Consider the following 27,986-nt stretch of genomic DNA (forward strand, 5'->3'; position numbering starts at 1 on the left):
GGTACGTACTTCCTTGGCAACAACTGTCCTTGACGACCGCTCGGCTAAATAATGGCAGAAATGATCGGTGCTCAAAAATCACTTTGGGAACAAGTTTGTGAAGGTAAGATAGAGGCGTTAATATACGTTTCTGCTCAAATAAATATAAAGTTTAAACGTTGTGTTTGTTTTGGAGAATTTGAAGCCGAACAACCCAGTCCTCTCTGTGAAAAGTGGACATATGGAAGCTCAGTCAAACAACCTACACCAGCTGAAGACACATCAGCTACACACATTTTTGAACGTAAAACTAATAAATTGCACAATACATTGCTGTTATTTTGAGTTAAATATAATACATAACTGTGTTAATGTGTCTGTGTTAGGTCCTGTCACACGTTTCTTGCAGAAGACAGTGTTTCCAGTGTTGTTGCCTGGCCTGGAAGCTTTGCTGACAGAAGCCAGAAAACATGGCTGTTTTGAGGTTTACATTTCTTAAGATAAACATCTCACCCAAAGCATAAACGAATGACCAACAAATTGCATATATTAACACCTGTATTTACCTAATATGGTTGTGCATTTGCAGACCCAACAGGATATATTTTATAATAATAACAACAGAGTACTGTTACTTACAAAAAGGTCACGATTTGAATCTGCATCTTTTTCACAAAGTAATCGTTTTATCTCTAGACATTTACATTTTACAACTTTTCTTTACTGTTTCAGAGAAAAATAACAGTATTTGTCCCCTGTGACTTCCTAACAGAGTGGCTCTATAAGTAAGAGCCCTCCCACACACACACTCACATCTCTATAATACTCACCACATCAAATAATTTGGTTCAAATGTCATCTAGTTAGTGTGTGAATAACAGTGTATCTCATTTTCTCCTCTCTCTTCAGTCATAACCCCCGCAGGCAGGGACAAGATCCAGTGAACTTTCATGAGATTCCTTTTGTCAAGGACTGGCTCAGCATCCAGTGACTGTCTCACGCACACATACACAAACACATTTTTATCCAGGAAATACGGACATCTCTGGACACTAACACATTTTTTTGTTGTTTTTATTTAGCAAAACATATTAAATATGCTGTAGTATAATTAATATACTCACAGAGAAGTAAAAATGTGCATTTCTTCATTACAATTAGGATAAAATTAGGACTTTCAACTGGGTTTAAAAAGATAATCTGTATATACACCATCTGAATGTTTTTGTACAGTGCTTCAAATTTTATTTGTCAAGAAATCATAATCACATTTAAGTCTATATTGTCTATTTTTTCTGATAATGTCCAATTTCTCCTGTCTTCTAGCCCCAGGCCTCCCATTCCTCTGTTTTTGCGGCTGAATGACCAGGAGGCTGCTCTGCTCATCCAGGCTTTCTGGCGGGGGTACAAGGTACACTGGACAGTGTTGTTTATAGGTGTTCTTGTTAAAAAACCTTATAAAACACTATGGATGGACATTGGATGACATGACAGTGTCAGGGAGAATTTATTAGCAGGCTTAAATGTAACCTAACCCTAACCCTAAAAGTACAAAAAATTATTTGAAAAAACAATGTTTAAGAATTATAGGAAAAGTTTCATTATGTGCCTGTCACCTGACATATATAGCAAATTTCAAAAAGATAGTCACAGACACAGAGGCACATTGAGTTTGTGTGTCTTTGTGTGTGTGTGTGTGTGTGCTCCAGTTAGGATACAATAGACACACACCTGCATGTGGGTTTTTGTTTTATAATCCCATCTCACTGAAAAGCCCCTCTTGCACAGGGGCTGCAGTTTCATTCAGCAGCTTGATTATGTCATCCGTGATGCCAAGCTTTAATTCCTTCCTGTGTGGGCGCTGTGACGCGGGGATATAAATAGTCATACACGGACACAGCCAGAAGCAAACAGCAGCATTTTGCTTCGCTCACACAACGATAAACACAACTTTATGTGGGGTAAGGACAAGCAGGGGTCATGCTCCGTTTGTGTCATCGAGACTCTCGTTGTTTTTTGCTCTTTTTGTGGTAGAATTAAGCTTTAGGTTTTCCAGAATCCTTGGAGAGAAAAAGAGATGGCAGCTGTAATGCCATGTATAATTTGATTATATCTAAATGATCAGAAAATCAGTAATCTCAAACATGGAGCTAATTTTGTGGGTGTGTGCAGGTTTGGATTAATTGCGCACCAGCAGGGGGCAACAGTACCTTTTTTGGTAGCACAAAATCTTCTACTTCTCTACTTCTATGTGGTGGCAGCAGTGAGGCAGCTGCTTTTCTCTCCTCGCTCTGTTTATCCTGAAGTAAGAGAGGGTTCAAAAACGGCCTCTGATAGTACTGCAGACGGGCACCCCGAAGGATTTGGAGGTGGAGTGACACAACCAAAAAGAGGCATACAGTCAGTGGGGAGCAAGCAGGAGGATTAAATTGAAGGATGAAGCTATGTTTGGAACATTCTCAGATGGATGACAAAAGGAAGAAAAGAAGCAAGCTGACATTGCAGAGTACTGTCAGATTAGGAATTAGACTGACACGGAAGGAAATTTATCTTTGTCAGCATTTGCAGTTGCTAAGAACAGACAGAGATCAAGGATTTAAAAATGAAGTGCAATTATTGCCTGAAGTTAGACTGACTTATGATAGACACAAGTTCATGACTTACGTAAGATGCAGGATGGATACATTTGGGTTTACAAAGTCCTGACAGGCTGCTGCTGCATGTCACGACTGTTGTTACCTTGATTTGAGAAAAACAGCAGTTAGCAGCACAAAGATCAGCAGAGCAGAGACAAGGACATCTGCACAAAGTCAACTGTGAACCAGTGAAACGCTGCAAAACTTTTACTGGGATGTGCAGCACCCAGTATATCTAGGTTCACATAAGTCTCCAATAATCACATCAAAAGCTCACAGATCCCATGTCTAAGAGAACAATCACAAGTTTAATTTACTAATATCTGACCTAGTGGGATTTGTAAGTACTAACAAATATTTTTGGACTTTAAAAGATCTTAATAGGATGATGGGATTTGGCTCTACAATATATGATCAGCGAAGGATCAATCTGTGCTATTCTCCCCCTAGCATGCACCCTAAATTTCCCCCCATCACTCTTACACTCTTGGCTGTTATATAACCCGCCTGACGCAGCGCTGACTCCCCGACTGCAGTGTGTGTGTCTGTGTGTGAGGATGTGTGTTCTGTAGGAAACACAGACCCAGGAAGCAGGGGATGAAGAGTATTTTTGTAGAGAGGAATGTTATCCCTCCATTATTAATCTCTTTCATCACAACACTGAGGGCTGAAGGAGAGCAGCAGTGGAGAACGTACACAGAGACACGAACTTAGTCACATTTAGAGCCAGACAATGTCTCTTCTTTCACTCACATATAAGAGCTGCAAGATCTAAACTTATTGCATAATCTTCTTTACAGTACGTTCCTCAGCCAATTCTAATCCATTCATCCATGTCTGCACACATATACACACACGTTCCCCGATCATTAAGACCTATTAGGATTACTCAAGTCTGGACAGCTAGAGCAGCATCACTGTTGTGTAATAAGCTACACTTAGGTTTTCAATATTGAGAATAATTTCTCTGATATTTTAGATGCCATCTTTTATTTCACTCGTTCAGTTATATTGAGTGCGCACACAGAATAGATGAGCAGCTAAATGTTTTTTCAAATAAAAATAATAACCACATGTCAGTTTAATCAACGTGTGCTCTTGTTAGTTATGTTGTTTGTGACTGGTTTAATTTGATCCCTAAAGTGTTGTGACATGTTATCATTATTCAAAACAAACAAAAAAACTTCACACATCTATTTCTACATCAGATGCGTAGGAGAGCAATGGAGCTAAAGTGACACTCCTGCTCACTGTTAAACTTGCAGTCAAAATTTATGGCAACATTTTAGTGGCTCGACCTTTAAAAGGAGAACATAAACACTGATTATATACCTTGGTGTTGCTGTGTTCTGCAACTAACTATGAAGGCATCTGGTTGTACTGTTGTTTAGTTGTATCTTTTTGTAAATGTGCTTTTTCACTGGTTTTGTGTCAATATTGCGAATGACCTGTAGCGTTGTAGTGTCATTGTTGTAACTTCTAATAAAGGTTTAGTCAATGGAAACGTTGCAATAAATTTTTATGGCACGTTTAACAGTGAGCTGCAACGCCGCCATAACATTATCATTGTTAATGTTGCGTGGGATGCTTCAGGGGGGTAAATTAATTGTTTGATACTCACCTTCACATCTGTGCTGTAAATCAAACTTCATTGCCCAGCTGTTGTGCCAACCAGCTGCTTATTAGTTCAGCTTGGCTGTTCCCAAAATGTAAAACTTTTGCATTACCAGTTTTATTGTTTTTACTATTGTCATTCTGATATGTAGTGTAAAACAGCTCAAACTGTTTTAATTTTTAGTATTAGTATTAGTATTATTAATCAGTGAACACATTTTAATGAAACTTCATCTACAACTGATTAACTGTCATAGTCAATGCAAGATGGCTGCTCTAACCAACTGACTTTCAAAAACACAAAAATAAGTTTAACATTCTGTTGATATGGAACTAAAATTTGGTGTAGTAGTAGCTGAGAGTCATCCCCAAACATATTATAATATATTTCGCAAGATCTTTGTTTAATATATTGCCACTATTTGGAGTCAACGCTGTCTGTCTGTTAGCAAAATATCTCATAAATCACTGGATGGATTTTAATGAAACTTTTAGACTTATCTTCAGCTGTAGAGCTACAACTGATTGACTTTTGAGCCAACCCAATTCAACATGGCGGCCACAGCCAACTAACCTTAAAAAACACAAAAATGGCTGCAGTTCAGACAAATTTACAGATATCTTGCTAACATTTAGCGTGGTTGTAGCTGAGAGTCATTCACAACACAAACACTGAGATACTTCTCGCAATAGCACATGAGATTGCATCTAACGTTATTATTTTTAAGGTTTGACTGAAATGGCTTCAAAGCTGTCATTTCTCATCATAAGAGGATTTTAGTCTCTAATTCTGACATGAAAAGTAGTGGGTGATATGCATTCCTTAAAGGAATGTTAGGCCTTTAATTATAGTTCTGTTTGACTTGCAGAACCAAATTTTGTTAAAAAAATGGAGCACTGTTCACACTGGGTAGTGGTTCCTTTAGAGCTGATTGACATATTAACACACACATTCATTTAGTTACACCCAAAGAAGTGCAGCGTCAATAGCAGAAGTAGGTCTGTGATTCCAGCTGAATGATCTCAGGGCAGCGATGGATAAATGGTTGGAACTGAGGTTCAGTGTTAAGTCAGTTGACCGACCTCGTGCAGTGACACTCATGCAGAAAAAATGCTGCAAACACTCAGGACATTCAGTTCCCACTGTCTCTGCTTGGTTTTTGAATTGAATCCTTGAATTTGTCTTGCAAAACAACTCTTCTGTCCCAAAACGAGACTTTTATCTTTAATATGGAAAGTGCAAGAATGTGATTACCTGTTAGTGTTTTTAAAAAGCACAGTGGGGGGATTGTGCAGCTTGAGTCTACAGGGGCTTGTATCAGATCACAGGTCACTGAGCTGCTTAAGCCGTGATGGAAACATCGGTCAACATACAGATGATGGATGGGTGGGTGGATGGAGTGTGAAGGGAAGATCGAGCAGCCTGTGTTCGTGTTTCTGTCAGTGTTGGTGATATTACTGCATCCAAACAGAGGCCTTGGTGCTGCTGCAGAATGTGAAGCTTTGCACAAAAAGGAGATCAGCTTAAAAGGATGAAGTCTGTGTGTGAGAAAAAGCGTCTGCAATTTGTGTTGCTGCAATTATGCAATTTGTGGGTGTGTGGTTTGTGTAGGGGTTCATCTTGTACAGCAGAAAGAAGATGTCGCTAGGATGTGAAATGGTGGCTCTCGTTTAGTGTTTTATCCTGCTGATTGGTGTTTGCTTATTGCTTTTTTTGTTGTTGTTGTTTCTTAAGTAATGCATTTGGATGAGTGTGGCTTTTCAGTGTCCTGGCGATTTTTCTAATCAGACAAGTGATTTACATGCACTAAAGCAGACTCTGCCACATGTGCAGAGACATGAGTGATTCAAACAATAACATACGTACTGTGTTCACAAGCAGCCATAAATGATTCAGGCTAATAAGAAAAACACACAAATTTAATGCTATTATGCTCATATTAAACACACAGAAATTGCCTAATTTCATGCACAGAGACAAAACTGAAGCTTACACTAATTGGAGAAATTACATTTTCTGGGAAAATGCAGTGTGAATGCTGAGTGCTGAATGTGCTGAAGAAGCTGTTAAAAGTTAAAAGAAGCAAAACACTAGCTTAAAGCCAAAAATGTCAAAATGCAAGCAAAAATTGTAAATATAGCAAAAGGCTGGCAAAAAGCTAAAAGTAATAAAATGCTAGTTAAAAGCTAAACATAGCAAAATTCTTGCTAAAGGCAGTAAATGTTTAGCTAAAAGCTAAAGTAGTAGTTATAAGTATGAAAAAGGTGAGCTAGAAGCTTAAAGTAGCAGAACAGCAGCTAATAGTGTGGATACTGAGTCCGTATTCATGCAATTAATCAGTTACACTAATGCACAGACTGGATGTAAAACACACAGAGTCAGCTAGGCTTATTGTCTGTCACATACAAACACAAAGCTGTTATAAGAAAAAGTCTGCGACACGTCTTTAAGCAGTTGTTACATGGCTATCACATTTTCTGTCACTTAGGAGCAGCTGACAGCAGCAGGAGCAGAATAATAAGTCTAAGATTTATGGAGGAAACCAATGAAAATCGACACCGAGTGGCACACAGACACAAATAGAGCAAACAAGCGTTGGTGAGCAAACACAACAGACTCCAACCCCCCACTTGTGCTGACCCTCACCCTTAATTTCCATTTCTATGGTTTGCTCCCATCAGCACAGAGTCTGTTGCAGCACCATGACACCCAGAGAATTAACTACTGGAGCTCACTGGTCTTACCAATTCCTCAGCCCATGGCCAGCCTTATATAACAGGCCTACTTTTATACTCCCTAATAGAAACACTATTGTTGCCACACAACCAGACTCTTTAGAAGATGTTGGGGTTCAGTGGAGCAGGGGGAAGCAAGATGGGTGAGAGGAGATGGGGAGAATGCAGATCAGAGAAGAGAGAGGTGGATGGAGAGGGATGAAGCAGGAGGGACTGAGGTGTTGTTATGAGACACCCGGGAACTGATGAAGGAGAGGAGAGCGAAAGAAAAGAGGCTCTCAGTCTGAAAGGAAGGAAGAAAAGATAGATGGCGTAAGGACGAGGAAGGAGCCCTATTTAGTGGGGGAGAGATGGAAGAGTGATCTCTTCAGGGACATTTTCTTTTCATCTTAAATAGCAAACATGTTTAGTAATCTGTCAGTAAATCCAGCAGCCCACACAAAACACACGACTGCAGGGCTTTCCTCCAAGAACAAAAAAAAGCATGAGTCAACTACAACATGAACACAGAGACAAATCAAAAGACAGCTTACTGACAATCAGAATACATGAATATACAAAAAAAACTTCCTTTACTGAGCCACCCACAATGCAGACACACAAACACACTCAGTCATGTATTTTAACATGACTCATAAACTGCTAAACTGCTTGGTAAACCAAAGGAAACCCTTTGACATGATCTTAAGCTTTTACAGAATACACATTCAGACTTTATATAGGTCATGTTAGAAGTGTATTTAAATATGAATAAGAAAAGATACCATTATAAAATGCTTTTGTAAGTAGGAAGACTAAATCACATTTTAAACCTGCTGATAAAACAGATGCATACCAGTGATTGAAGAAATGCTGATTTTTTTTAATATATTCATTTAATTATGTAAATTTTTTCATTTATTTTTTTTAAATTTAAAATAGTTACAATTATGAGCATTAAATTTCAAACCCTATTTGAAGTAACTGTATTTAAATTGGTGTAATTGAAATCAAAACAGTAAAAATATTGGTTAGATGTTAAAGCAGGCTCTTCATTCTTTTATTTTATGCTATAGAATACTTTAATACACGAACCATATTTAAATATGCTGCTTGACTAAGGAAAAACTAGAAAAAGGAATAGGTTAAATCTTTTTAAAGTGTAGTTCTATAAATGGTTTTCAGAACATTTAATATCTTACCTGTTGTAGATAGCCCTTTGAACAACCTCAGTTTGGAGAAACCTTTGACCAGATTTATGAGTTACCAGGTAATCTGAGCATCACCAAGACCAAAGTGGATTTCTGAAATCTTAAAAAAACTCAAGTCTCAAAATTTTCTTATCAATTCAAGCAAATGCTGTTTCACAAACCTATACATTGCAGTCAGTGTTGCATTACATGGTTCTTCACATTGAATTTCTTTATTTTTCGTTTTGTATGTGCAAATAGTATCTCCATTTTCAGCTGTTATATTTTTTAAAACATGCAAGTTATACTCAAAACACTATTAGCTTATAGGTGCTGAGTAGCTTGTCTTGTAAGGACGATCAATGTATGTTTAATCGAAACCCATCCATGTGTCGCCTCCACACGTGTGCTGTCGTTATAGATCAGAGCACGGCCAGATGTGCAGGAGCTGCGCCGATGGCAGAGGGAGCTGAGGGAGAACCGTGACATTGCCAAAACAGTTACGCAATTCTGGGCGCAACGAGAGCGTCGAGGTGAGCGCGTGCACACGCACATCAACACACATTGTCACTAAACGCAAGGCTTACAGGTAATATGATACTGTTGACTTTCTCTAGCAGCCAACAAACAGCTACTTATACAAGAAAATGCATAAATTTCACCCCATTCATATTTAAGCAAAGACATGCTTATATAATAGACCGTGTCAGTCCATGCACCGTACAGCTTCGCACACCTAAACTGCTGCAGAGATACAGTATTCATCCTAACATTGCTTTGATGTTAAAGCTGAGAAAGGAGGATTCTGGCAGCAGCGGCACATGGGGAGAATGAGGACGAGTTGCAGAGATAAAGACAGCCTCCAAATGAAAAAGAAAGTATCTCTGCAGGGCTCAGGCTGTGTTTGTGTGATGGAGATGGCAGTGGGTGGGGGCAGGGGGTACATGTGAAGAAAGAGAGGAGTTGCAGAGTGAAGAAGCCGATAGACTACGGCAGAGAAACATAAGATGATGTGTGTGTGTGTGTGTGTGTGTGTGTGTGTGTGTGTGTGTGTGTATGTTTGGGAGTACTGTCTGCACACATGAAGGACAGAGAACAGCAGCTGAGAATGCACACCAGTGACCAGTGTGACTGACTGGCATTAGTGCTCAAGGATACCGACTAAACTTTGTCCTTGGGAATGCACACAAGCACAAATTTGTCCAAGTGATTCCAAATTAGCTCCTACTAAAATAAAAGTTACCAAATAAAACATGTTGGAAAACTTTTATAAATCCTCAGAGAAGGAAAAGGACATATTTAACATCATGAGCATCGAGCATTTTCTTAACCTAAGTACACTTCCCAAACAGTAACTGAAAAATGTTAAATTAATGTAAAATAAGCTGAAATTTTAGCTACAGTTAGGACCTCTTGGCTGACAATTTATTCCTTAAAAACAAATTTAAAAGTTTGCGTCCCAGCACCAAAAACTTAAACAGCACTTAAGGTGTTTTTAAACAACTAGGTTGTGATAGGTTGAAAGGGAATATTAAGTTCTGGCTACGAAAAAGACAAATGTCAGAGTGGACAAAGAACTTCTTTGTTGTGGATTGTAACCAGATGCTAAAAATAATGGACTGGTTTTGGAGGGCATTGTTACTTGCGGGCCTGTTGGATCCATAGTCACAAGCTGTGCCTCTGAACAAATTATAAAAGCATGCATTGTTCATTTTTTTACTGTGGTTGTTCTTCTAGTTTAAGCCAACCTTTCAACTGATTTGACTTCACATGACATCACTGGGTTGGACCAATGTGCAGTTAGCTAGTTGGAGGGTTCAACTCAGGCTTGTCCCTCTTCCCTTAGCATTGGGTCAATCCTTATAATTCCTCTCTCTCTTTTAGCAGAGCACACTATAACAAAGAATTAGATACTTGCTGTATTTTTTCACCCACAAAACATTCTTAAAACACATTATAACCATCCCTTTCAGTTGCCAAGTGACCAGATAAATCAAAATGACACTAAAATACTGAAATACCCAGATTTAGCTACACAGCATTGTTGTGGTTTTCTACTCTTCCTCAAAATGGCAAACCGCCTATTCTTTCATCGAGGTGCACTTTAGTCCATATGGTGTTGTTGTATTGTATCGCCAATAACACACATGATCATATTTGTGTTTGTGTTTTTCACAAACAATGACCAACGCCGCCATGAACACGGGTTGTCCCTGCACTAACACATTCCACACAACAAAGGCGCTCGCTGCAGCCATGGCAGGCCTACAAATATTCCTCTGCTGTGGTGCTGCACTGACCTGACATAATAGCAAGGGGGCCTGAGGGGGGTGTCTGCGTGTGTAACACACTGTGTTTATGTACAAGAGAGTCTGCTCAGACTGCCATCCTGAATGAAAACCATTTTTGACCTCTTTAATCAAATCTAAACTGGATTAAAAAAAATGAGAGTAAAACAAATTATTTTGAAGGAGAAGGGGAGAAAGAGAGATGCTGAAATTGCAGTTTCTTAGCTGTTTTTTGTCTGTTGTTATTTTGGGGTGTAATGCAACAAGCACGGACAGCCGTGTTTAGCACAAAGACAGAAATAGAGAGAGAACAAAATTATTTAGGGAAGCCCCCCCCTAACCACCCATTCATCTGTAAACAGCCTATTTAAATTGATCCAGCAACAGCTGCACTCCTCCTATTTGACCTGAGGAGACCAGCATGCTGTGCCTCTTCTGCCATTTCATAGGCTGAAATCAGAGTTATTCAGATATGGAGGAAAAAAAACAAACAATAGAGCAAAGAGCAGGCACATACTGAAATGTGAAAAAGTCAAAAGGTGACAGGTCACTGAACAGGTGCTGCTATCAGCAGTTCATGAATCATCAAATGTTTACCGTCAGTGCAAACCTTTAGGAAGTTTTCAAGCATGTTGTACATTCATGTAGTCGGTCCTGAAAGTAATTTGTGTAGCAAATTGTGTGTTTTACATTACATAATTGTTTAATGTTATACTCTCTGTAATTTATTAAATATATATTTCTGTACATTTTTCATATTCAGTTTCTGTCGTAAGCATGGTGTGACACCAATGACGAAATTTCCCAAAATTTGCAACACAAGAAAAAATGTAAATAAAAACTCCTAATTCTCACATTTAATTAAAATTCATGTAAAAGAAACATAAATGTATAAAAATTGTATACATAAAACTCCTCTCTACACCTCTACATTTTTTTTACCACCTAGGATTTGGAGTGGCACTGCATCTTTAATTTTAAAAACTATACACAGAATTTTTTTTTTCTATCAATTCTTTTTAGAAGATTTGCTTTCAAGGATTTATGGGAACATTTCAGTATTTGTACAAAACTTATTTTTGAAATGTTTGAATATTTTGTATACTTTTAATTTTTTAGATTGTGAATTCCTTCAAAGCAACCAGCATACCAAATAAAATACGTTTGTTGTGTGTTTCCAGTGGCTTTGAGTGAGAAACATCTATCAGAAAGCCGCCACCACCCAGATGACCCCTGAGGCTGGTGAGTGGCTGACCCCCCCTGCCTGTGCAATGGGAAGGAAACATCCTTCTCACAACTGAGTAATTTCCTGGCTGTATGTGAAACAGCCTGACTCCAGCTGAACTTGAAACACTCGAGCTAACCTGGAAGTGCTGTTAACTGTCCTTCGCTCCATGTGCAGGGTTTTTCTGTTTTTTAAAGGCTATATAGTTTTGTTGCTCCGGCGTCAAACTGACCAAAGTGATCAGTCATACAAGCCACTGAAAAGGCCCTATAACCAGCTGAGCATGGCCAAGCATGAATTTACGATCTGAGATTTGTGTCTAATCATTTTATTGCTCCTATTCCCTCTTTGATTGATCGCTTCCCTTCACGAGTCTCACCCAACAAATGAGCACCATATAGCTTTGTTCCAATAACACTGTCAGGAGGGGAGACCTCTTGCAACAGACTTAATATTTTTTCTTGGCACCTCCAGCTTATATCTCACCACTAGATGACCACATTTCTTTGTTTTTTTTTCTTTTCTTTTTCCTTAACAATACAAATCACAAAAGAGTATATGGCGTTTCCACTTTAACCAGTAGAATGATGACTTCAGAGTATCAAAGGTTTTGGATAGATTTGTCTTAAAATAATATTAAGCAATTATCATCAGAATGTGTATTATACATGTAATTATAATGTCTAATTTTGTGTGAATCTCTTGGTATATTTGGTCCTTGTTTTATTTTTGTATAGTCTCACATCCAGCAGGCTTGGGTGACGGCTGAATTTCAACACCATCAGCTCTCTGCTTTGTGCATGCGCTGGGGATCAAACATCCTCTCAGTTTTCACGGATCGACTGTGAAAAGTTTATAAAATTTCATTTGCAAAACATTAAAAGCCCCCATGCTGCTAAGCTGACTTTGCACTACTTTGATCTCCTTCATGCCAATCTAAAACTGTCCAAATTATAATTGTCCTGTCCCGGCAGCTTGTCAATTAAACCAGGCGAGTAAAGTGCACTTTAGGCATATTTCCATCTCCCCACAAACCGAGCATATACCTGAGATGATGCACTGTGGTTTAGGATTTCTTGACCCTCCCCTTCTCTGATATCTTTAATGTGAGGCGTTGGGTCAAAACGTATCTCTGATATGTGGATACCTGGTAGACAGCTGCCACTGGGTAAGATGATTAAACAGCCCATTTTACGCTAGGCACATCTGATACTGGTGCTAGCTCCACAAAGTCTGGCAACACTGGGCAAGACTGAAACTAGATCACACAGCCCTGGAGAGGAGGTGGCACCAGGCTGTCACAATGTAGCCTGATAGCAACCGGTAGCTTCCACCCTGTGGGTGTAGATTACAATTGTTCTCACACATAGAGAACTTTGAGTTAGAGATCAAAACTCAAACACTTCTTTCTTTTAGTTCTTTTTTAGCTGTAAATATGCTACATTTTAAGCTATACTATACTAACAACATTGTGCTAGGAAAAAACACTGTGGCAAGCTTTTTGAAACTCCTACAATAGTTTGGTGAGTTCTCCATTACATGACTCTGCATTGATTTGTGTGCTCTGGGTTCATGTAGCATTAATTAGAATGCACACACCGCTCTTCGACGAGGGTGCTGCACCCAGAAGGGCACAGTTCTTTTTGTTGTTGTAGTTGTTAGCATTTCAAGTAATGTGTTTGCTTCGTGATGTTCTGACCTGTAGGCAGGTCCCCTAGTGATAGCTACTAAACGTACAAACTGCAGTTCTCTGTCATTTGTAGCCTTTAGAGCCCCCATGTGAACACACACCACCTGATTGTTGTCTCCTTTTTTTCTTTAATAACAAAAAGAAAAGATTCATTAATATCCTCCCAAATGTCAACATTCACCTGGCTTTTATTTCGACAGTTTCCAGAACAACCATGTTTCAGAATAAAACACCAGATCCAATAAAAAGTTAATTACAAACATGACACTTTTATTGAACTTTTTTTTTTTTCCTGAATTGGTTACAGAAACAACAGAATTAGCTGGGTTTTTTTCTTTTTCTAATTAAGGAATTAAGTTTCTATACATATGCATGCTGCATCACGGCACAGTCATAGCTGTGAAAACCATTATTACCCGTTAGCTGACCCTCCTGGAACAGTCTGAAGGCAAGACAAATCAGCAGAGGACAGGCAAGGACATGTTGAGCCCAGGAAGGATGGGTGTTCAGATGGGCTACCTGGAGACAACAAACTTAACATAGATGTTTTGTGCAAATTTCACCACAGTCTACTTGGTTTTTAACACAGAGACAATATCAGTTGGAAGATTTTTGTTTTTTTTTGTTTTGTTTTGTTGTTTTTTTTTTACCCTCAAGTTTTCACACCCCAACAGAGGAAGTTATTGTTAGGTCCACTAAAGATGAGACGTTTCCTTTTGTGGGGAATCATACTATTTTGGACCAACCCCTGATTTTAATCTCTTTACTTCACAACAAGCAGCTCACGTTTGTGTTTTCGAAAGCACAGACATTAAATGTGTCATTTGATATACATTGAAATTATGATTTCTGTCACATAAATAGAGTTAGTATCCAAAAGTACATCTGAGAAAGATCTTATATGTAGAAATGGTGATAAGCATGCACAGATAGGTAGTCGACAAGTGCAAAATCTACAAAGTCACATCATGTTGTTATTCTTTTTTTTTTTTTGTACTCCACATTAAGTGAAAACATCACAAGAATTCAAACATCCATCCTCAACTCTGAGTATTGGAACTTACAGCTTACCACAAAAACCCCTGAGGACAGTTCTTCTTGCATGGATCTGGTTCTGGCCAGGGTTGGCCCAAACACAGCTTGAAGTGGGAGGGCAAGTTGTGTTTGGGTTTGGAGCTGGTCTGCAAGTAGCAGTCCTATTTTAGAATAGCCAGAGTGTAAGACATAAACATACAGCAGCATTTAAGGGTCGACCCCTGCTCCTTTCTTAGTCGAGGGCTGATGTACGTTCAGGGGTCACTTGACTGGCTATTGGTGAGACTGAATTTACTGTAATCCACCCACCCTACTCTGCTCTTTATTGTTACCCTTAGAGTATTACCAAATTATTCTTTGTTTACTGCATGAAGTGCCAAAGTTATTCACAGCTATTGTCATTTTTCTGAAAAATCTTAAAATGTATGTGTTTGTACCCCTCACTGTCTTCTGAGAACAGAAGGTAAAAGCACGATAAATTCATTTAAACTCGCATAAATTCCATGAACATTAAGCAAACAAAAAACAAAATAAAAGCATATCTAATCCTGGCAAAACATTTCCAAAAGTACTAGTTTGAAAAAATAAGACACAAGCAAAATTAAAATAATAGCATATGGAACAAAAGGCAGAGTTTGAACATAAAGCAATTGTATACTAAAAAGAAAATAAAAATAAGTTTGTCATATGATGCCCAAAACTCAGCCTACATTTTAAAAAAAGGAAAAGTAAACAAGCAAGCAAAGCTTTACAGCACTACTTTATATACACAGTTCCTCTGGTGATAGCTGGTGCCACAATGAAGGAAAAATGTGTAAAATAGAGACTCTAGTTGAACAAGGAGTCCTTATTGGCACGGTGACTGACAACAGAGAGACAGGAGGAAGGTGAGGAGGAGGAGGAGGGAAGGAGAGTTTCTTCATGAAATAAAGAAGACAACCACACTAACAGCAGCTCCCACATCATGCACAAAGGCAGGCCAGGGAGCCATTTTCTCACACAGATCAGAAGCTGAGGGAAGGAGATTTCACTGTCGCTTAGACACCCCTCAGACCCCCTCCCACCTTCCTTCTCCTCCTCTTATATTTGATCTTCCTCTTTCTTCTCCACAGTGTCAATCTGATCTCTCTGTGGCTCCAGACTATCTCCACACAGCAGCCACAGCTCTATATTTATATTCTGTCACTCACAGTGTGACTACTGTACCCACACTTGTGTTGTTCTAGTTGTTCTATACCTCACCAGAGAGTTATGTGAAAATTTATCATTAAAAAAAAAATACACACACACAACTTGGACTTTGAATTTCACCGCCAACGCTCATAAAAATCACAACACTTACAAACACAGATAGAGGAACTAAGAGCGAGAGACTTTTTTTCCTGTTTATTTCCTCGCTCTGTTTCCTGCTGATCTAAAGTGACAGTCTCTCCTGGCTGCTTCGATCTGCCAGTGGCCACCGGAGATGTGAGAGAGCACAGCGGTCTGACCTACATTCCCATCGCTGCACCGCCCCCGGTGATGACTGACGGCCTCCTCCTCCAATCATATCACACTCTGCTCCTTTGTGCAGTTTGATAGCAGCATGTGATCCCTCCGTACAAGTGCTTTAGACTGCATTTGTTGTGTCTGCAACCACTGGAAACTTTCTCCCCAGTTCACAGTTTGTATTTTTCAATGTGTCCATGCAGGTGGGAGGATGACACAAGGTGAAGAGTGTGATGTGTTATGACCACAGATAGAACAGTGGCAGCAACAGGGAGAAATTGAGGAAAAAGGCCAGTGTGGACAAACTGGAGGAGGCGAGTTTGTTGGATTGAGAGAGTCTTAGAGAACACACACATTTCTTTTTATATTCTGTACATAGACACCGACAGAGGCTGGATAATCTTTAAGAGGGCTGTGCTCGAGTTTTACAATTGTTTGTGTGCTCTGTCTACATGCGGAGTGTGGATGGATGGAGGACAGAGCCAAATGTTTCCACTTGAGCACCAGCATTGTACGGAGCAGCACAAAACACATCCTTCCTGACAGGATGAGAGCTAAATCAGAATGAAGCAATAGATTTCACAGTTTTCAAGAATGCCTATGATGCTGGAGCAAATTGTATAAAAATGATACTGCGTGTTGACAATTTCAGATCTGAGTCGGCGGTTGTTCTATTTTACTTCTTGCTGGACATGTTTCAGCGTTTCAAGTTTTTCACCTCTTCTGTGGAGTGTTGTGTGCAGGAAAAGTTTTAGCTCTGTCCTCCATATCCTGCTTTGTCTCAGTCTCACACACATTAATTCAATACTTGATTGGCACAGAGTCAGTGTTAAAGTCTGTACACAGAGTGAAAGGGCCCTGCAGGCGTCCATGCCACCGAAAGTCCAATCCAACCAAACAGAGCCCTAGTCCCGGACCCCCTTCCTTCTCACCCCCATTCATCCTATTCTCTTTGTTCTCTGCTGCACATACTTCTTTCACCACAGCTGCCTTCCCGTGTAGGTGGGAGGGGCGGAGGGCACCTGCAAGAAGGAAAAAAGTAGGCCTGTAAATGATGAACAGTTTGCATAATGTCATATATTCACACTTACTTAGCTGCATGGGTTCCATTTACACTAGAGTACAAGTCTCCCACTTTTGACTGTGATCACATTCATTTGTAGACCGACAGTATATAATAGGACTACTATGCTATCCTTTTTACTTGTATATCCTAAAACTAAACCTAAGTAGATTTTTTATCAAATCCTTGACTTTTCTGCATGATTTTCTTCTTTTTTAAATCTCTAAGCTTACAGGTGGAAAAGCTTTACATCAGCATTTGAAGGGGGCTTTCTCAAAGTAAACAGACTAGTAGTTATTGTTTTTTTCTCTTTTGCAGAAACACTGTTTTCTGTTTTATTCTTTAAGGTTTTTACTTTTACATTATCTTTAAACTTTTAGCAATAATGGTCAGAGCTTACTTTCTTGTTTATATATTTTACTTTTTCTGCAAACAATTTTACTCAAAGCAGCACAAAAGTCTCTGCTTTATCTAAATCAGCAATTTAGTACCAATTGATAGTAATAAAAACAGTAATTCTTTCGTTAGTAAATTGATCTGAGTCTTCCCTGTATCTGTGAGTTGTTTTGCTGTATAGTAGCAGACTTAAATTCATAGCACACTAGTTGGAAAGAGGTTGACCTGTGCCAGCCAGAAGACACACTCATCCTGTAAAATGAAGAGCGTGACAGTTTGGTGGACAGTCATATTACTCAGAGGACAAATAAGATTTACAGGTTCTTTGACCACAGCGAGGCTCCCTCACAATCTCTCAAACACTTCACTGTGGGATGACTGACCACATGCAACAAACCCACCCATGCATGTGCCTAACAAACTACAACAGACACACAGGCATGCAAGCACACACCTCTCCCTCATTCTTGTGCAAAGACTTGTGACCCAGAAGGCACAAATGTGCATGCAGTCTCGTCGGCATGATCGAATGAGAGAGCGGCGTGTGAGCGACGTGTACCTGTGACTGGGAGGCTGTACTCACCGCTCCCCCGTTCAGGATCATGGTCATCTCTGTGGGCTGGTAGACGTTGCTGCGGAAGGGAGCGCTGGGTCTGGCGCCGGTGTTACTGTTGTGTTGCCCCGCACCACCACCACCACCACTTCTCAAGCCTGGTTTGAAATGGACAGAGAGGCGAACAGAGATTACTCATTTTGACTCATCACTTTACTTTTTCTCCTGAGTGAAGAAACACTTCCTACACAGCAGAATTTCTGTCCTATTTCTAGCATCTCTGGCACAGTATTTTTTGGTGTTCTATTACTCACTTTGGCCTACATTCTTCCTACAAGCTGTCCACACAAATTATATGCCTGTTCTCTTTAAAGTCTTGCCGTACCTGCAGTGTTCTCATCATTGTAGCCGTAGCCCTGGTTCTCCACAAACTGCCGGTGGGAAAGAGGGATGTCTTCGTCAAAGCTTGTCTCCCTCATTCGTGTTGAGTTCTGGGACGTGTCAAAGTAGTCTGGGGCGGTGGGTTGAGGTGGGGGTCTCAAGCAGATGTGGGATTCAGGAATGGCATGGAAGATCAGCAGCAGCCAGCCCTGAGCCACCAAAGCTATTGCCAGAGCCGGGTCATTCCACTCAGGAGACCTACCAAGCCAGGCGTTGCCATACAGATAGAAGCCCAGCCAGGCCACCCACAGCAGCAGAGACAGCAAACAGGTCACCAAGAGCCAGATTGCGTTGCAACGCCACTGACGTGTCTTCCCGCACAGAGCCAAAGAGGCGGCAGTCATTGCCGCCAGTAGCAAGGCCAGCACATAGCTGCAGGCTAACGAGAAGTCCAAAGGCAGGTACTGACAGGCAGCTCTCCCCTCCCTCAGCACAGTCAGAAGTAGCCACTCAGCAGCGATGATGCCCTGCACAGCACTCAACCCCAGCGCCAGGCCTGTGAGCGCGCAACCACCAGGGCTTCGACGTTCCCGGCCCAGCCTGCGCAGGCGGACACCCTGAACCAGCAAGCAGGAGAAGCAGACAGCAAAAAGGAGGCCCCACAAGGCCCTGCGGATCAGACAGAGAGACTCATCCTGCTCAATCAGGTAAGCAAAGCTGAGGCCGAACAAGCCGATGATGCCCAGGAGCAGTAGGAGGATGGGTCCCACGCCGCTGCGCTTCTCACCCTCGCTGATGTGACGTAAACGACACAGCAGGACTAAGGCAAGTAAGATGGCAGCCAGCGTCCCACCAGCAGCCACACATTCAACGGCTACACCCCAAATGGAGTCCAGATCACAGAGGAGGGTGTAGGGACGCCCGAGGCCCCAGCCACAGCCTGTCGGGAGAGTCTCAGTCTCAGCCAAATTTTGACCGCTGGCATGAAGAACAACAGTCAGCAGCAGCAGAAGGACAGGCATAAACGCCATCTCTGAGAGATAAACAGAAGTGAAGACAGGCAGAACAAGGGGTGGTGACAGAGAACAGAAATGGCAAAGAGGAAGAAAAAAAAGGAGAGAAAAAAGACAATGATTTATAAATGTTTGGAAAGCTTCAGAGTCGAGCTGTCAGTCATTCCCACAGCAATCGTCTATCTGTGAAACAAAACAAACAATCAGGCACTGCTGTTTTAGAGAGAAGACAAAAGACAGAGGTTCATGTAGGGTGAATGACTAAAACCTTTCTGAACGCACAAACCAAACTCACATCCTGCTTCACCAACAGCAGCTCATAACCATACATTTAAAAAAAAACACTTTTTAGAGCTTCATACAAAAACAACAACCCACACACAAAATACCCTACAAACTCTAAAGACCTCAAATCAGCAGCCTTTCATTTATTCAATGTTGAAGGTCAGAGCAACTAAAGTACAGAGAGAGACTATATTTTTTGGTCTCATTCAGCAAGTCTGCTGCTGGAGAGCTGTCAGAAAAGCTGTACCTTTTTATGAAAAACAAAAATATGTAAAAGAAATGTGGGTACATGCAGTTCGACTCACTATCAGGCATCTAACAAGGTGTGAGACAATGCACAATACACACAAGAACAATGTGCCTTGAGCAAAAGAACAAATAGTTGTGTGTAAATTTTGAAGCGTCTCAGTGAGAAGAAAGAACACACCTCAGAACAAAATCAGTGCTGTTTCAGTTTATCTATTTTCCTCTTCCAGGGTTATTCGTCACAGCTGTGAGACACAAACACACAGAAATGCGCAAAGTTTTTTTTTAAATGTGGGGTTTGCGGTGATGATCAGTGCTGTCGTCTCACCTGACAAGCTACATGTTTTATGTGAGGCTGATGTGTATTTAAAGGCACCACGGACACAAACATATCCCTTTGCCAGGTTGCTGTCACAAAGCTTTCAGACATTCTTTCCAAGCTGCCTCAATCTTTTTTTTTTAAAAAACAGTCGGCTTTTACAAAGCACTTTTCCTTCCTCTTTATGCTTGAAGCTAAACATTGAACTACTGAGTTCAGGATGCTTCAGCCTCAGCATAATTTTAACATGACAAATTTAACAACCTCCACAAATAGCCTACCAACAGTATTTGCATACCCCATAAAGGCACTGGGTATTCCTGGCTTCATGTTCTCCCTACAAAACATTAAGTCAGGGAGAGTTACACGGTCACGTTGTCAGGGGAGAGTTTCAGGATCAGCTACACAGCAACCTGGTCTCACACTGTGTGGCTTATTGAGTTGAATATGAAGGTTAAATTGGGCAGACTGTGAAAACAAGATGGACTGGAAATGTTAGATGTTTTTAGTAACAGATAAAAAGAAGAAGATGAAAGATGTCCACTGTATAATATGAAGCATAAATGCTACTTATAAGATTTGTGGTCTTTTGTACTGAGTTTAAACTTTTTTTTTTAGCTGTTGGTTTGTAACTTTACTGGTAGAGTTCACTCCGAGTCTCAGCCTCCATGGCTGACCTTTTAGCAGCTGAGGAGCAACATTTTCCAGTCTGGACTTGGTAGAGACCAAAATTAAGTTAAAAATATGAGAGCGCACAAGAATGAAATTCAACAACTAGCCATGACTCTGAGCTGCTGCGTCATCACTGAGTGTGTTAAAAACATGCCAAGCTTCCTCTTCTGACTAAACTGAAGATAGGTCAATGCATGCATGACATTTTTATGGACGGCATCAACAATTGCAACTTTAAAATACATCCACATTTAATGTATTTACACTAGAAAAAGGTTTGTTTTTTTTAAAGAAGTACAAATATCCCTCCTCAAATTAGAGTGTTGAAGTTAAAGATATCTCAGTTTTTTTCTCTTCATTTATGCTGTCAGCATAACTGGTCCTTATTAATTAAAGAGTTTTGATGGGTGTCCTCTGTCTATTTTAAAATATTTCCATAGCAGCTGTTGTTTACAACTGTGTGAACTGTAGGAGTTTCTGGGAAACCCCTAACAGTGACAGATACATTTATGTGGTTTTTTAATAGATATTTATAATTTTCAGCTGTTTTATGTATCCTTTACAGAATTAGACACTTCAGAATTCCTTTGACTGTCTCTACATTTCTAAAGTTTTTTGCCCTTCTGTTGTTTCCTTCCTTTCTGCAACAGCTTTCTTTTTCTGTTGAACATGACTTACAGAGTGATGACTCACCATCTTTTTGCACAATGACCTGAAAAAAGTGTCACAGAACCACTTCTGTCTAACTCCTGCTTTCCTTTTTCTGACATTCTGATGATTTTTCTTCCACATTCCTAATAATGATGATTGCACATCCCTGTTAAATTTGAGCAGCAACGCAAAGGGCAGATGAGACAATAAGTGAAAAGCTCACTTGCTCATCCTGAGCAATCCGAACACATTGCTCCTCCTTTATCTTTTTGTTCTTCTTTGCCACATTTTCACACAAGAGGCTGAAACTCATGTCCTGAACACTAGTGACTTTTTGACTCACTCATTCTTCTATCTTGTCCTGCCCCGTTTTGTACAGATGGTTGCACTGGCTGCTTTTCGAGTGTGACTTGGCAGACTGGTGAGCTGGAAGCCGCCATAGGCCAAACACAGTCACATGAACGCAGTCAGTCAAACATGCATGTGTAAAACACCACAATCCACGCATGGCATGCACCTACAGCACACACGCCACACACTTTCTTCAGATTGACTCACATAAAAAAGGGAGAAAGAGAGGCCCTCTGGCATTTTGCTTTTGCACAGCACAAAAAGGATGCTGTCACAGTCTCATCCTCAACACACTTCTGTCTTTCTAGTTTTTCTCTCTGTCACTCCCACTCTGTGCAGTCATGTCTGTTTCCTATTCAAAATTAATTATTCTGATATATTTCTGTCCCACTCTACCTCCAGAACTGCTGCCTGATTTCTCTGCTACATTTAAAATGTGCTGTGAACGACCTAACTTACATCTTCTCCTTCCTTTCATCCCCACTGTCTAATCCCAGAAACACTCCTCTTCCTACCATTTTGGATCTTCCTCCTCCTTCCCCTTTGCCTTTATTCTCGTTGTGTTTCTTATGTAACAGGGTGAAGGATCCAGCTCCGGCCAGTTCTGCTGCAGGGCTGCTGTTCCCCAGGCATCATCTTCCTCAGTGCCAACAAGCCAACTGGCATTCTGGGGTTCTGTGTTCTGCAAAGCATCCATTTTTCCTACAACACATACGGGTCCATATGTGCTACTTTTGTTCATATGCAAATATAAATGCATCTGTGTGTGTGACGGCAACACAGTCTAACACAAGTCTGAATGTTGAGAATTCGTAGTATGCATCTTTCTCAGCGGTCACACACAACAGGAGTGCAAGCATGAGAGGGGAAACGTGCAGCACTGCAGTCATTCAGATGTGCTCCAGGCTGGACAGACGGGGACAGGGGGAGATGTAGCAAGTCCAGAACAATTAAGGCCTCCTATAATTATCAAACAGAACAGACAACCAGATGCTGTCTAATTACTGGAGTAATGATTAGAAGGATTATTGCAATTTGATGACTTGTTTCAGTTCTTCCCTTTATCCTACAGTTTCGCTCTTGACTATTGCACAGTAATGGAGGGAGTTTTGCAGGTGAGATAGATGGTGTTTGTTAAAGTGCAAATATGCAAATGAAATCACACTTAGGTGAGCAGGCCGTCTGGGATTACCTAATAGCTCATCTATCAATCATAAATGAAATCAGGCTGTCAGTTCTGTCTCAGGCTCGTCTGACTTCCTCCAGAGTCTAAAGTGAGAATAACTGATTGTTGGGCGTTTGCTATGAATTAACATTTAGGAGAAAAAGAAGAAATGGAAGAATGTCTGTCTAGCTTTTTTTAATTTGTCAGTTAAAGCATCCATGAAGGTTGAAACTAGTGCGAATTGAGAAAAGTGCTTAATTTATTTAAATAATTTGATCCTGTTTCAATCCTGATAGCTGGTAGCTTCTACTTATGTAAAATGTATTATAGAGTTATAAATAAAGGAATAGTTGACATCTTTTAAATTGGGGTTTTGTGGGAAGGTTATGAATAATTAACATCTTACCTGTTGTAGATAGCTCTTTGAATAACCTCAGTTTGGTGAAATGGAGTTTAATTCTGACCGGATTGATGAGCTAATGGCTAGCCCAAGTGGAGCCAAGAACAAAGTGGGTTTCTGCTGTCTTAAAACAACACTCTCAAAAATCTTACAGCAGTTCAAGTGAATCCTGATCTTCAAGCCTTTACCATCAACCACCATCAGCTTTGTATAATGTGGTTAATTATACAGAATTCTTTGGTTATTTGCAAATGCAAATGGCGACAGCTAACAGCAGTACATCTAGTGCAGCCTGGAGCACTTTTAGCAGGAATATTACAATATCTCTGCTGGAATAACCCTGCAAAGCAAAATTAATAGCCATGTAAAGGTTCATAAAACAGTGTTTGCAAGAACAACTATAAAAGTCTTTTTAGGATGGCAGCCTTCCACTTTGGTGTTTTGTTTTGTTTCAAACTGAGGCTATTCAGAGAGCCAACTACAACAGAGAAGTTAATCATTTTTCATAACCTTCCCACAAAACTTCACTTAAACGGTCAACAGATCTCTTCAAGATGCAGACATGCAGACCTTTGTTAATATACGGTAATACAAATAGTTTTTTTAAAGGTAAATAGTAAAGAAAATATTATAACATTCAAAAAAGACCATATGTTGATGTATGAGACAGGGGAGTGGTTGCTGTGTCAAACATATGAAAACATATGTTTTAAAAAAGGTATAAACATGGAAAAAATGTCAGAATATTTTAAGCATTAACCTTAAAATATTAGACAATTTAAAAATGGATTTTGAGTGTTGTCCAGATCCTGAGGGGAAAAAAAGTAATTTCTACTTTGCAGTGGCTTAAAATCATCTATATTCAAAGACCTGATAGTAACACTGATCCTATCTGATGCCTACTATTCTGTTTGTTGTGAGTCTCAGTTCACGGTCATTTGCAATGCTGAATTTAGATTATTTCCTGAGAGAATTCAAATAAGTACAGTTTGGAAATAATTTGTACGCCTCTCCTTAGCAGCTGCCAGTAATATATGCAATGAGATAAGACAATAAGAATAAAGCAGTGTTTCTTTTTTTACCCAAAAGTAAGGCTCTTAGAACTTACTAAGATACAGGAAACTCTTTAAGGTATTTACTTTGAATCTATGTTTAATTTTAAATGTACACAGTAGTTTCTAGCGGCTAAGGGTATATGATACCTTTCATAAAGTAAACAGGTAAACAGATAAGCTGAACTCTTGAGGCTTTGGCTGCTTGGTGGTGTGGTGGTTTGTACTTATAACGAATGAATGTTTCTGGCTCTAATCCCAGCTGTACTCTTTCTGAACAGAGTTTCTGTGTTCTCCCTGTCCTTGCGTGGGTTTTCTTAGAGTACTCTGACTTCCTCCCACCTTCCAAAAACATGCATGTTGGGTTAAGCTGTTCATTGGCGTGAGTGTGCGTGGTTGTTTCCAGTTACTGGGACATAAAGATGCATTTTTGTCACTTGCAAAAAAAAAGTTATTTTAAAGGTATGGGAAAGAAGGTGCAAAAATGAACTGATGTTCATGGTGCAGCGCTTGTACTCCTAAGGTTCAACTGGTTTGACATACGCATCATTTAAAGAACTTTAATGTGCTTTTAATTCTTGATGTGTAGATGTTTCAATATGAAAATATTGAGAGGGGCTTGGAAAGATGAATTTAAGGGGAAAAAATGACTCGTGGGTGACAAAAGAAAACTGGGCTTGAAAAAATTAATAAAATACAAAATGGCAGAACTGATAAATGAGGATATTCATTTGCTGCACCATCCTCCTGGGTGCCATCATGAGGAAACCGACAGTGCAAGGATTTTTCCCCAGCCTCTTCACATATCCCTCGCCACCCCAATTATGCCTCATTATCATGTGACTGGGCTCACAGCAAGACCATATGCTAATTAACTTGGCAATTAACAGTTCTGATGTTTAATTTCAGCTGTCTCCCCCTCGCTCTGTACTCCTTCCTTCCCCGTAACATTAACGACACACATGAGATGACCACTCAGATGTGATGGCATCCAGAATCCCCAAACTGTACCCTGAAACCAGAGATAATGCGCACAGCTCCGGTGTCAGGTGTTCCTGTTTCCGTGCTTTATGGTTAAACATCTTCCATTATAGATCAGGATCTGGGTTAGGATGAGTGGGAGGAGGGTGGGTGATGGCAGGGGGGCTGGGGAGATCAGATTTGGTTTGAGAGCGTGATAATGATCAGAGGAGCTAGAGAAGGGAAGGAACAGCCGGATGTGTGGAGGAAGAATCAGAACGAGCCTTGAGCGTCTGTGTGTGTGTACCTATCTGTGTGAGTGTGTGTGTGTGGGTGTGTGCCTATCTACGTGAGTGTGTGTATGTTTTGCATGTGCCGGCAGGAGGGGGTGGGCTCACGAACATCAGTGCACGTATGAGCAGAGTAGCAGGGAAGTTCCTGTGTAGATGACAACACGGCTCGTACACTCAGCGTCATGTGCACAGAAACGCACATACACACTCAGATTAACTCACACATATGGCATCAGCCTGGAGGATACTGGAGGGTCATCTATCCCCAAGAGAAGGCTAACTAACTCATGAAAACGCGAGCTGAGTTTAAACAGTTCCACTCAGCTGAATGTTTATCACGCACCAATGAAAGGCAAAGGCAGAGCTAGGAAAATATCTCAAAAAGCAGTAGATGAATTTACCTTTCATTAAATTTTGGATTTAATCTAATTCAAGATGGCCACCACAGCCAACTGACCTTAGGAAACCCAAAAATAGCTTAAAAATATTGAGCTAAACTTAAGTGTGGTAGTAGCTGAAGATTGTCCCCAATGTATACTTGAGGAGCAACACATTGCACGACACTTTTACTAAAACATTTGGAATCTATTTTATTAATCGGTTAGCAAAATATATCTTAAATCAATGGACAGATTTCAATTGAACTCTCAAAAAGTAATTATTGGCTGTAAATCTACAACTGATTGTCTTTTGAAGTCAGCCCAATTCAAGATGGCCACTACAGCTAAGCCACCTTAGCCTACACAAAAAAAAATGACTGTCAGTGGTGAAAATTCTTGCAGTCAGGCTACCCTTCCTGGGCCCTGGCTCTTGTTTACGAAGCTGGAGGAATATGTCTTCAAAAAGGTGCCACCCTTGGTTTAAACTGACCTAAAATGCAACCACACATATATTTTTTTTTCCTGCACAGCCCCTTTTCGCTTCACAATACAAACAAACAACATGGGAAGGTCTCTGGGGGGGTTCCAGAAGAGTGTGTTTGTTTGAGGGAACAGAAGTATTGTTATTGAGGTGCATGTGTGTGTGTGGCCGGTTGTGTTTGTGTGTGTGTGTGATCCAAAAATAGAGAGTGACATCTAACCTCAATGCTAAAGAATATAGTAAAGTAATTGCCCCCACCCCCACCCCCCCAAAACACACACACACCAACATACCCCCACAGTGTGGTGTGGGGATTAAAATGGAGGCGCAGCCAAAAGACACCAACGGTTTTATCCTCGTGAGAGAAAGAGAAAATGTCCCAAAGCCAATTGGTCTTAAACTGTTTCGTATAGCTTCTAGTTTGAATTTATTTAGGTTGGTTTTGTGAAATGCCCCTTGAGGTCATGATCTGTCAGGACCCTCTGCGTGTGTGCGTGTGTGTGCGCGCGCGTAAACCCGTGTTTCTTTAAAACACTGCGTGCCCTCTTTGCTTCACACACCTTTGCATTTGGTGCATCGACATCGCCTTGTTTTTTCACCCAAGGCTGCATGTGATGCACCTTATTGGTGATTCCCTCCCATCTCCCGACGATCAGCCTCATTTAAAGACAAAATAAACCCTCAGATGGATATCCAGACGAAGACACATGTAAATAAAATTTAAAAAAATCCTGCGCACACATTTCCACAAGGATATCAGTCTCCCTCCCCTCCCCCGTTTCTATCAATCAGTATTCTGATGGAAGCAGCACGTACCTTGATCGATGTAAACAGATCTAGAAATGTAGACGGAGTCACAGTTGTTAGGTTTGATGGGAGGTGGAATAAAAAATATATATAATAAAAAAGAATGTCACATTTCGGACTGAGCCAGGCTCGCTGTGTTTGCGCTGCGTTCTCTCTCCATCCACATGGATCTGTGTCCGAACAGCCCAGATGATTCTTCCACCTCCCGCTGCTGCTGCTCCGGGTTTCCAACCAGAGACAGAAACCCGGCGGTCCTCAGAGGCAAAACATGAAGCTAAGTCCAAACGGGAGAGGCGAGACGCGCGAGGGTGTGAGGATTAAAACGCGTGTGTCTGTTGGGGGATTCTTTATCCCTTTTTTTTTTTAACCCCAAATCCTTTGTTCAGCGGCGCGCATCTCTGACTTTCAGTCACCAACAGCGACGGAGCGGTCATGAACACGACATACGCGTCGAAATCCTGCGGTGCGCTCAGACGGTGTCCCCCATAAAACCGGGTCCCCCGCTCCGGTTTATTGCGCTGATTGTGACACGCAGCTCCCAGCTGCAGCTCTCCCGACTGAACACTGAAACTGCGCTCCGCATAACGTGCGTAAAGATAATCCCTCTACGCACACACACACACACAGGCGCAGAAAGTGACAGCGCTACAGAGCGTCA

General features: G+C 40.7%; 2 protein-coding genes across 6 annotated transcripts; one reads left to right on the forward strand and one right to left on the reverse strand.

Moving 5' to 3' along the window:
• iqck (IQ motif containing K) lies at nt 1-22,647 on the forward strand. 4 transcript variants are annotated; one of them, XM_037978555.1, is made up of 9 exons: nt 1-103; nt 176-283; nt 366-463; nt 712-764; nt 889-966; nt 1,306-1,390; nt 8,556-8,667; nt 11,604-11,664; nt 22,369-22,647. In XM_037978555.1, the coding sequence occupies exons 1-8, from the start codon at nt 52-54 to the stop codon at nt 11,657-11,659; spliced, it is 642 nt and encodes a 213-aa protein (XP_037834483.1). In that variant the 5' UTR covers nt 1-51; the 3' UTR covers nt 11,660-11,664; nt 22,369-22,647. The 4 variants fall into 4 exon arrangements, with proteins under 4 accessions (XP_037834483.1, XP_024862916.1, XP_017277418.1 ...); XM_025007148.2 differs by lacking the exon at nt 22,369-22,647 and adding an exon at nt 12,385-14,770; XM_017421929.3 differs by lacking the exon at nt 22,369-22,647 and having other exon boundaries at nt 11,604-14,770.
• Nucleotides 14,274-27,923, reverse strand: gprc5ba (G protein-coupled receptor, class C, group 5, member Ba). 2 transcript variants are annotated; one of them, XM_017421927.3, is made up of 4 exons: nt 27,338-27,923; nt 18,258-19,286; nt 17,879-18,030; nt 14,274-16,882 (listed from the first exon to the last, which is right to left on the reverse strand). In XM_017421927.3, the coding sequence occupies exons 2-4, from the start codon at nt 19,282-19,284 to the stop codon at nt 16,838-16,840; spliced, it is 1,224 nt and encodes a 407-aa protein (XP_017277416.1). In that variant the 5' UTR covers nt 19,285-19,286; nt 27,338-27,923; the 3' UTR covers nt 14,274-16,837. The 2 variants fall into 2 exon arrangements, with proteins under 2 accessions (XP_017277416.1, XP_017277417.1); XM_017421928.3 differs by having other exon boundaries at nt 17,903-18,030; nt 27,338-27,920.
• Nucleotides 27,924-27,986: the final 63 nt, after the last annotated feature.

The sequence above is a fragment of the Kryptolebias marmoratus genome, linkage group LG12 (genome assembly GCF_001649575.2).
Source record: "Kryptolebias marmoratus isolate JLee-2015 linkage group LG12, ASM164957v2, whole genome shotgun sequence".
NCBI classification, from domain to species: domain Eukaryota; kingdom Metazoa; phylum Chordata; class Actinopteri; order Cyprinodontiformes; family Rivulidae; genus Kryptolebias; species Kryptolebias marmoratus.

What these genes read in the sequence shown, in the direction of transcription:
- gprc5ba (XM_017421927.3), bottom strand. Translation starts at nt 19,284, where the DNA reads ATGGCGTTTATGCCTGTCCTTCTGCTGCTGCTGACTGTTGTTCTTCAT. An exon ending in CAATGATGAGAACACTGCAG is followed by an intron (nt 18,031 to 18,257) that starts GTACGGCAAGAC and finishes ATTTCAAACCAG; the next exon opens with GCTTGAGAAGTGGTGGTGGT. An exon ending in GTACAGCCTCCCAGTCACAG is followed by an intron (nt 16,883 to 17,878) that starts GTACACGTCGCT and finishes TCCTTCTTGCAG; the next exon opens with GTGCCCTCCGCCCCTCCCAC.
- iqck (XM_037978555.1), top strand. Translation starts at nt 52, where the DNA reads ATGGCAGAAATGATCGGTGCTCAAAAATCACTTTGGGAACAAGTTTGT. An exon ending in TTGGGAACAAGTTTGTGAAG is followed by an intron (nt 104 to 175) that starts GTAAGATAGAGG and finishes TTTGTTTTGGAG; the next exon opens with AATTTGAAGCCGAACAACCC. An exon ending in AGCTACACACATTTTTGAAC is followed by an intron (nt 284 to 365) that starts GTAAAACTAATA and finishes TGTCTGTGTTAG; the next exon opens with GTCCTGTCACACGTTTCTTG.